Source organism: Oryzias melastigma, linkage group LG7 (genome assembly GCF_002922805.2).
Source record: "Oryzias melastigma strain HK-1 linkage group LG7, ASM292280v2, whole genome shotgun sequence".
NCBI lineage: Eukaryota > Metazoa > Chordata > Actinopteri > Beloniformes > Adrianichthyidae > Oryzias > Oryzias melastigma.
In genome coordinates, this window is record NC_050518.1 from 29,592,041 (window position 1) to 29,601,216 (window position 9,176).

A 9,176-nucleotide genomic window follows, 5' to 3' on the forward strand; every position below is an offset into this window, starting at 1 on the left:
AGCTCAGTATGAGGACAAACTTTCAGCTCCAATCCTGCAGCCGCGACTGGAACGCCTGCATTCGGACCTGCGTGACCTTCTGAAGCGCAGCATGCAGCTGTGAGAGTCTGAGATTTTCTTCCTTTGGATTCAGATCGTCTGCTGGGAAAAGTTGAGAGACATAAAACGTAAGAATTTGATTATACTCTAATCTCACATCTTTAGAGGAAAATCCATAATTAAAAAAACAAAAAGCTAAAAGGAAAATAAATGTATTCTTCTTAGTGGTAAAAATGATAAATAATAATAATAACATGTCTAAAATATTTAAGAATATCTATTTGTCTGTTTATCATTAATAACAATCTAAACAATCTAAAAAAGGTATATATTATACTATGAACTTATACCAGTCATATAATATGAATACTCTCTTTACAAGTTACTCAAAGGATAACTCAAGTCTTTTCTTTAACTATCTTTGGGACAATTTGCTGCACCTAACGAAATGTATTCATTTGGATACAAGTGTTTGCTAATTTGTGTGTTTTTTAGAAGTTATACTTCATAAACATTTGAATATTTAGGAGATAAAAAATCATCATGATCAACATCAATTGATTAACATATCAAGACACAACAGTTTTTCTCAGTTGCTTTGCTGATTTCTCAAAACAGTTTTGAACATTGCACCACTGCGTTTCTCAAACAATAAGTGCAAAAAGCAAAAAAAGTTAGAAGACCTGCAAAAGTGAGTCCCTTTCTCAAAATGGAAAGTCAGTTGCATTTAATGAAGTCAGTAGCTCGAAATGGATAGTTCATGCTTTAACCCTTGGTGTGTTTACAGTAAAAGTGGGGTCATCTGGACCCCACAAGACAGAGCGCCTAACTTTTTTTCCATTGATTTTTGATTCTCACTGAAGTCCGTGGCAGACATGAAATCCTGTCCACCTTCATCGACATGTGTCATGGGATGGATAACACGCTAATGTAAGGCTTGGGTCATCTGGATCCCATAAGATAGAACTAGGGCTAAAAGCAAGTTCAATTTTATCTTTTTAAATAATGGTTAAATAAATACAATTATATCTGTGTCAAAGTGTCAGTGTTTTCAAAATGACAAGTTATGACTCCAGCATCTTTGAACAATCAAGTCAAAACATTTAAACATGTTTTCATTGAGACAGATTCCTCAGGAAGTATTTTCCAATGTCAAATAAAGTGACGACAGGCATTTATGGGTCCTCTTCTAGCTTCTTTTGCATGAAAAAATGTAAACATGCTAACTTGTACAGCACTATAAAATACAAATACTCTTCTCTTTACTATAATGTACACAACAGCACACCAAATCTGACCTATATTTGTAATAAACTGTAAGTCTACATGTAATAGGTCACAAGGTCACGTCCTAATGCAAGCCTGATGTATGACTACGGTTGAACAGAACAAATTCCTATAGTTTGTGCTGAATAAGCATCATTTACAGTTTGCTCATCTGTTCTCTCAAATACATGTCTGAACAATTGAACTGACTGTGGTTTTCCCAACATTTTGCTGCACCCTGCGACCACCACAGTCATAGCCAGGCCATGATTTACCACATGATCCACAAGCGTTGCCCTGCTTTCATCAGTGATCTATGGAGTTGGTCACTTCCTCCACCCATCCTCACCCCTCTTCCATGTGCATTGTGCACTTTATGCCAGTCCTGTCTGCTGGTTTACAGTAAACATACTCGTGAAGTGGGGGTTCAAATGATTCAGCTGGTGAGGCTTATCCTTGGTTTTATCTATTTATCTATTTATATCTGTGTATTACAAGGTTCACCTGAGAAAAGTCATTTATGGACATTTTCATGGAAACCGTAAAACATATTTATTTGTTAAACAATGAATATTCAGCCTGTACAAGTACAGTTCATTTTGACCGACAAAAATAAAGATAAAGTTAAGTCAAAAGTGATCATTTTGCAGAGATTTGTTCTTACTCTATGGATTTGTGTCCAAAAGGAAATGCAGGATAAAATGAACATCAAACTGCCTCTAGGTTGAGCTAAAATGACTAACTGTTGTGGTGGTTTCACTATTTGGGGAAAGTTTAAATATGTTGTGAGAAACACACCATAGAAAGCTGTGATATAAACAGATTGATAAAGAAAAATAAAATATTAGGGAAAGGTCCTACAGAAACAGACATTGTTTACTTACCGACTCTGTGTGTTTTGTGGTTTAAAGAGCGATGATTGAGCTGGGCCTCGCTGATGGCAGCCTGATCGACGAGCTGATGGAGCTGACCGCTCAGAGCATCAACCACCTGGAGATCCAGGAACGCTTCAACGTGATCAAGGAGATCGGACGAGGAAAATATGGCAAAGTGCTGCTGGTCACTCATCGTTGTAGAGGTGTGACTTCAAGTCATGATGTCATTTTTGTTTGAACAAACTCCAAATAGTAAAGAATTTAAATTGTACAATCCTAGTTTACCCAGTCCAAACATTTCAGCTCAAAAGTTCATGTCAGATGCTAAACTATTGATGGAAAAGACACTCTGAAAATAGAAAGATAAAAAGTTTTTTTTTTTAATTTGTGAAGAAAAGTCACAAGGACAAGTCTCAAGTCACAACATGAGTCTCTGCTTGTGAGACATATTTTTAAAAACAGAAATGTTTGTTTGGTCAATAAAGATGAAAATAATTTCAAATGTCACAAAACAATAATCTTCAGTTTCAAACAAATAAAGACAGAAAACATTCGTTTCTGTCGTGATGAAGAACAAATCCTAGTCCTTCTGGCTGGACAGGAGATACATTTGAAAAAAAGATGAGCTAAAGCCGAACATTAAAGTGTTGAATGTGGACAAAGTGTGACCTTAACAGAAGTGGAAGTGTGACTAGAAGGCTTCATATCTGAAAATCAGATTTCTGTTTATCTGAGATGACAGAAGGTTCAGGTTCCTCCAGTCCAGCAGCAGTAATTACAAGCACCAGTCATTTCCCACTTCCGTAAGACAAGCGCCATGCATGTGGAGTGTAATAACAGTAGCCATGTTCATGATCTGCAGGGACGCCCATGGCCTTGAAAGTGATGCCAAAAGCCTCGACTAAGCTGCAGGGCTTTCTGCGGGAGTACTGCATCTCGTTACACCTGTCCTGCCACCCCTGCATCGTGGGCCTCTTCGGGATTGCCTTCCAGTCTAAAGAGCACTACTGCTTTGCTCAAGAGCTCGTCATCGGGAGGGACCTGTTTGCCGTCATCCAGCCAAAGGTCGGAGCATTAAACCACATTTATGACACTAAATCCAAGAAGTTTATAGTAATGGGTTGCCTTGAGAAGAATACTTGAAGTTGTGATAATAAAAAAAAAAGAGTAAAATGATAATAGATTTATCTTTACATAATAGATACAATATTAGCTAAGCAAATCCATGAATTATTTTCATTCAAAATAACTTCTTGTATTAATTTTTAAGGTCAAAAGATGCTTTCAGTCAATAATTTGTATTCAAAATTCATAATATTTTTAAGCCATTTTATTGTTGTATTAATTTTATTTTGTGTTACGTTTTATTACATGTAGGAGTATCATGAGAAAAATGTTTTTCAAAACAAAATTCTGATGTAAATCAGGGAAATAAATCAACATTTAGTCAAACATGAATTAAATATTAAATGAAATAAAACATTTTTGAATCATTTTTTTGGCAGCAAAATTTAGCCCTGGCTGCATGCAGAGTAGAACATTGACTGTATAAAAGACCTGGACTGAATGATTGTGATGTCACCCATAGGGTTTGGCACCGAAATGCATTTCAAGTTAGGAGCCATTATGATTTATGCGGTTCTACCGAAACCAAAAGAAGCTGCTCCAAACGGCGCAGCATTTCAGTGCTTTGTTTCATTGAAGGTCTATTTGTCTTAGGACATGTCCATCACTTCTATTCTGTTCAGTACTTTGAAGTTCTAGCCAATCCTTCTGGCTTTCCTGTGATAGTGGGTAGGCTCATATAAGACCGCTGACAAGAAGCGTGTTTGAGATGACCAAGGCGGACCTGGCGCTGCGCAGATCGTCTGGATTGCGGTGCATGTTGGTTAGTTTCTTGCACTGACGTCAAATGTGCGCCGTCATGAAGTATCGCGGGAAAGGGGCTGGTTCAAGGTGCCTTCTTAAACCAGCACAGCCAGAAAATAGGTACTGCGCTGGCTTCAAGCCGCCTTGAGGACTACAAAGCAATGCATTGTGGGAAACGATGTCCACACAGTTCTTGTAGTTCGATGTGAAATAACTGGCCCTAAATGAAGGACATCTGTGTATTTTTTTAATCTTTCTGGAAGGTAGTGAATCACTGATGGAAAAATAAACAAGATTTGAAATAATCTATGGTTAATCTGTCTATTTGGGACAGTCCACATGAAATGATTTTTTTAATCTGCACTACTCTGAAATATGTTAAATATAATATAAAAGACATGACAGCACAGATCATACTAGGAGGAGTGGCATATTAAAATTCAAACTAAATGTTGAGGACAGCCTCCAACTCCTTGTTCTCGTACAGTCTCGTCATTCACCCTCATCTCAGGCGCCTTTCTCTACCCCGTCCTGCAGCAGCTTGGTCTCGCCGACGATGCAGGTGAGGCGCTGGGTCATCTCAAACACCCCTAGTTGAGTGGAGCTCAATTTACCCGCAGACAGACCGCCACTGTGGGGAGTGGGGGCAGCCTGCTCAAGTCTCCTGAACTGTGATATTTTACTTATTTTTGTAGAGACACTATTAGTAATAAAGGTCACCTATTCCGTTGGGTTATTTCAAACTCAGTCATAGAGACACAGAAACACAGTGGAAGCGGCTGTCATCCAGACACCCAAATAACAAGCTTCATAGTTATATGGTGACTCTACTACCACCAAGGTGTGAATGTCAGGGTATGTGGCGACAGACTGATGACCTGTTCAGGGTTTACCCTTCCCTTGTCTAACAGTAGCTGGGATAGGCTCCAGCAACCCCAGCAGAGATTCCGTCAGTTGGGAAAATGAGTGAATGGATTTGCAACCCTCCAAGAGGCTTATAAATGCAGAGTATTCCTGGTGTCTTAACCTAACCTTGCAAATGAAGTATAGTAATATTATATAGTATAGTACGTACTTTAGTATTTCAAAGGCAATTAATAAGTTCAAGTACTAAATATACAGAGTGTGTTTTTCTTTTAGGTGGGTATTCCGGAATCCTCGGTAAAACGCTGCGCTCTTCAGGTCGCGAGCGCTCTGGAGTTCATCCACAGTCATGGGCTGGTCCACCGCGACATCAAGCCTGAAAACATCCTCCTGCTGGACAGTCACTGCCAGCAGGTCAAGCTGGCAGACTTTGGGCTGGCCCAGAAAAGAGGCACCATGATACGCTTCATCACGGGAACCCTCCCCTACATGGCTCCAGAACTGTGCAGCATGGCCCTGCTGGACGGGCAGAGAGAAGTGACTGCCCCTCCTCTGAGCGTGGAGCCCAGTCTGGACACTTGGGCCTTTGGTGTGGTCATTTTTTGCATCCTTACAGGTTACTTCCCCTGGGATCGTTGCATGGACTCGGATGATTTCTACCAAGAATTTGCAGGGTGGTGCAGAATGGAGCAGAGGTCCTACACCGAGAAGGACATCCCTCCGCTGTGGAAGAAGTTCACTCCAGAGGCCATGGAGATGTTTGGGAAGCTCCTGGCTCTGGATGCAAGAGACAGGTTCAGTGTGGGGGAGGTGAGAGGATACATGGAGATGGAGTGGATGAAGAAGACCTAGCAAAAGACCCGCAGAGATAATAAAGGAAAAGTTTCAAACATTTTCTTTGCCTTTGTTGTGGTATGAGTAGTTGTGTTCTCTCTATCACCTTCAGGACGACATTTCTAAAATGAGCACATAAGTTATGATGTTTTTATCGTGTTTTCTTGGCAAACATCTACAAGTGTTTGTTTTGGATTAATAACTAAAACTTTTGCTGTCAGTGTTGATTTACCAAGTTCATGTTTATAGACCCACTTTGATGAGTGAATTAGCATGTTCTTGTATTGAAATTTTCTGATGATGAAGGACATACATAAAGAAAATTAAGCTTAAAATGACATTTCTGATTATTTCTTTGTAAGAAAACTCCCTGCTCTGCTCTATTGTGATGCATCCATTCTGAAACGACCATCATGACAAAGCTATGAAAATTACACTGTTTTTTTTTTTTATTACCTAAAACATGCATGATCATATTTAAAAGATTACTAGGTACACTTTGTTTTTCTGCGTTTCCAAAATGCAGAAAAATAATATTTTTTAAATAAATTTTTCTGAGATGACCCATTTGAAAAGTATGATCTTGAGCAAAACTCCACGTCATTGTATAGAATGATACACAAACGCCTTCCTGCTTTTGTTCTGGCGGTGAACAACGTCAGTAATGCGGGGTCTTGGACCCAAAAATTGCAGGAGAACGAGCTCATGTCAGAAACTTCAACTTAAATAAACCTCAACATACCAAAAACAACCAGAACCAAGGAACACAAAATCTGAACAAAGAAAATTAACTAAACATGACTGCAATCAAAGAAAACCAATTGACACAATCTGTCTGATAGAGGGATGACTGATGAAGACGTTTAAAGGGGCCATACTATGAAAAACTGACTTTTTGAGCTTTTAAATGTATTATACTGTTAATTCTCCATAAACAACACCAAAGTGGTATTTTGATCCGCCCATGCATTTCTGAGTAATCTTCTAAAAACCACAGTTCTCAATAGTAGCCCTCCCATACCCACGAAAACGAGCAGGTCCTCATGATCTGAAATGTGTTCACACTGCAAAAGGCTCTAGGAGGACGTCATGAAACACGCTGGGCAGGTGGAGCCTCAGGAATCGAGTCGTTTTACTGCCAGGTAGGAAAAAACTCACAAAAATAATTAATATTCATGAGTCTATTGTTCTGAACTAAAAGAAGAAAAACTCTTTGTTGAGCAACACTCAACAAAATTAATGTTTTGATGAGTATTGATCAGTAACATACTCTTCGGCCGCAGGGGTCGGATGAGACAGAAAGGGGTGAGGGGAGGGGTGGTCTCCATATTCGTGGATTCGGTGTATCTCCGCTCCCCAACTCCCGTGAATAAGGGGGAACACTGAATGGAAAAAATGTATTATTCTTTGAAAGAAGATTGCGGGGGTTGTAGAAGAAAAGAGGACAAAAGTTTCAGTTTAGATCTTGAGTCGGGAAAAGTGCTGGTCAGACGTTTGCTCGTAAAACCTTTCCACCAATCAATGGGTTACATCGTGTGACGACAGAAGCTCCACCTCCATTTTTCTAGGGACCTACGACCAACGGGGGACAACAAAAGTCCAGTCCAGTCCGGTCTGGATAGCTCAATGGAAATGAGGCATAAGTTTATCCATTTTAGCCCAATGGGGTTAATTTCATCTGTATTCCAAAAATAAAAAATAAACCCCATCACATCTGTCTTTGTTCTTTCCAGTCTTGTTCAGAATACATCATATGTTCTGTCCATTCAGAATCCCTTCATCCCAGCTCCTGCGCTGACCTTGTCTGACAGCTTTTTGTCCATTAATCTCTTAACACTTTGCTGCAGCTGGCTCTGCGCTGACGGACGTCCTGCTGCTGCAGTCCGTTGGCCCGGCGTTCCGCAGGTGCTGTCAGGGTGTGATGTGTCATGAAAGTGAGAGCCACGAGCAGATTTGGCCCGGATCCTAAAGCCATTTGTTCTCCTCATGCTTTACATACATGTGAGAGGCAACACGCTAACCAGAGTCATCCTTCAACTGACCCATCATTCCAGCAGCTCATGTAAATCCCTCAAAGCCACCGTTGAGTCATTAGCGGTCTGTGACACCATTTACACAAACAACAACAGAAACAGACAAACTAAACAAAAGTAAAGATTGATTTTATTCATATAATCTTTTTTTCTAATTATTTCTTCTAATATATTTTCAAATTTTAAATTACCTCATAGTACTTTTGCTTAATGTACCAGACACACGTTAGTTTAAAGATTTCTTTTTTGTATTAATCATCTTAAAGGAAAGTTGTCTTTTTTAAAGTCTAAAGTTGTTGGCTTATTGTGATGCGTTCATTGTGAATCAAAAATCTGAACGTATTTGGAGCTAAAAGCGGAATTGCTGCGTCCACAATCACAGTCATTCAAACTACAGACTAGATTTATTCTGTATCCAAATAGCAGTTTTAGCTTGTTACAAATACAAGTATTTCTTATGTTTTCTGAGTATTTACACAGAATTACACAGATGCTTCATTTTTTAAAAACATGATGTGAACCAGATGAGTTGGGCGATGAGAAGAAAACACAATGACACATTTTTGTGACGATTTTTTTGTCTTTCAAGATAAAACCTTTTTTTAATACTTGTTTTTTTGTATACAATATACAAAATACAGTTTTGTCTTCATTTATGTTGCATACACATAATTTAATATTACAAAATAATACTAATGCATTCACATTATCATTAATTCAGATATTTTCTAAGTTTTTTCAGTCCATCCTTTATTGGAAGATGCTTAATTAATAAATATAGTATTTGGGTCATCAGTCAGAATATCAATAAAGAGAAAATGAATAGTCTATTTTCACTGCACTGGGTAATATGCAGAATTAAGCAAAATAAAACAGTCATACACTGTGTGTACAATGACTACACAACCCAGAACACCAGGAGGAGCCAAGTGACAGGCGATTGGTCAGAGGGATTGATGGGAAGTTCTCCCAGAGAACTGTGTTCTTTCTTTACGTGTTTTATTTGCATTGATCAGCCTATGCAATATGATGGATAAATCAAACGTTATTGACACTCAACATTGTTCCATTGATAATTTCAATGTTCAATATGTTGAAGAACAGTACATACCACTCTACCAGGTTCCTGACTACAGTATGAAGGGGTGGACTGGGGGGTAAACTACCATACGGTCCCCAAACTATGTCACCGTTTGCCCAGAGGATGGGTCAAATCCAGAGAACTAATTCAGCTCACCTAGTGTGACAGCTAATGAGACTTTTTAATGTATTAGTTTTGGACATATTTTCCATCATTTTTGGTTGAACACGAGTTCATTTGTAAACAAAAGACACTCTAACCCTTGAGACTCCCCATTAGATTGCTCCTGTTATCTATCTTACTAAATATTTAGGT

General features: G+C 38.9%; 1 protein-coding gene across 1 annotated transcript; it reads left to right on the top strand.

Annotated features, from left to right (window-relative positions):
• Positions 1-18: 18 nt before the first annotated feature.
• Positions 19-6,373, top strand: si:dkey-8e10.3 (serine/threonine-protein kinase SBK1). The gene is made up of 4 exons (XM_024293720.2): positions 19-167; positions 2,217-2,383; positions 3,043-3,245; positions 5,190-6,373. Exons 2-4 carry the CDS (start codon positions 2,221-2,223, stop codon positions 5,763-5,765), a joined length of 942 nt encoding a protein of 313 aa, XP_024149488.1. The 5' UTR covers positions 19-167; positions 2,217-2,220; the 3' UTR covers positions 5,766-6,373.
• Positions 6,374-9,176: the final 2,803 nt, after the last annotated feature.

Coding starts and splice junctions, on each gene's coding strand:
- si:dkey-8e10.3 (XM_024293720.2), top strand. CDS start 2,221: ATGATTGAGCTGGGCCTCGCTGATGGCAGCCTGATCGACGAGCTGATG. Junction 2,384..3,042: donor GGTCACTCATCGTTGTAGAG/GTGTGACTTCAA, acceptor CATGATCTGCAG/GGACGCCCATGGCCTTGAAA. Junction 3,246..5,189: donor TTGCCGTCATCCAGCCAAAG/GTCGGAGCATTA, acceptor TTTTTCTTTTAG/GTGGGTATTCCGGAATCCTC.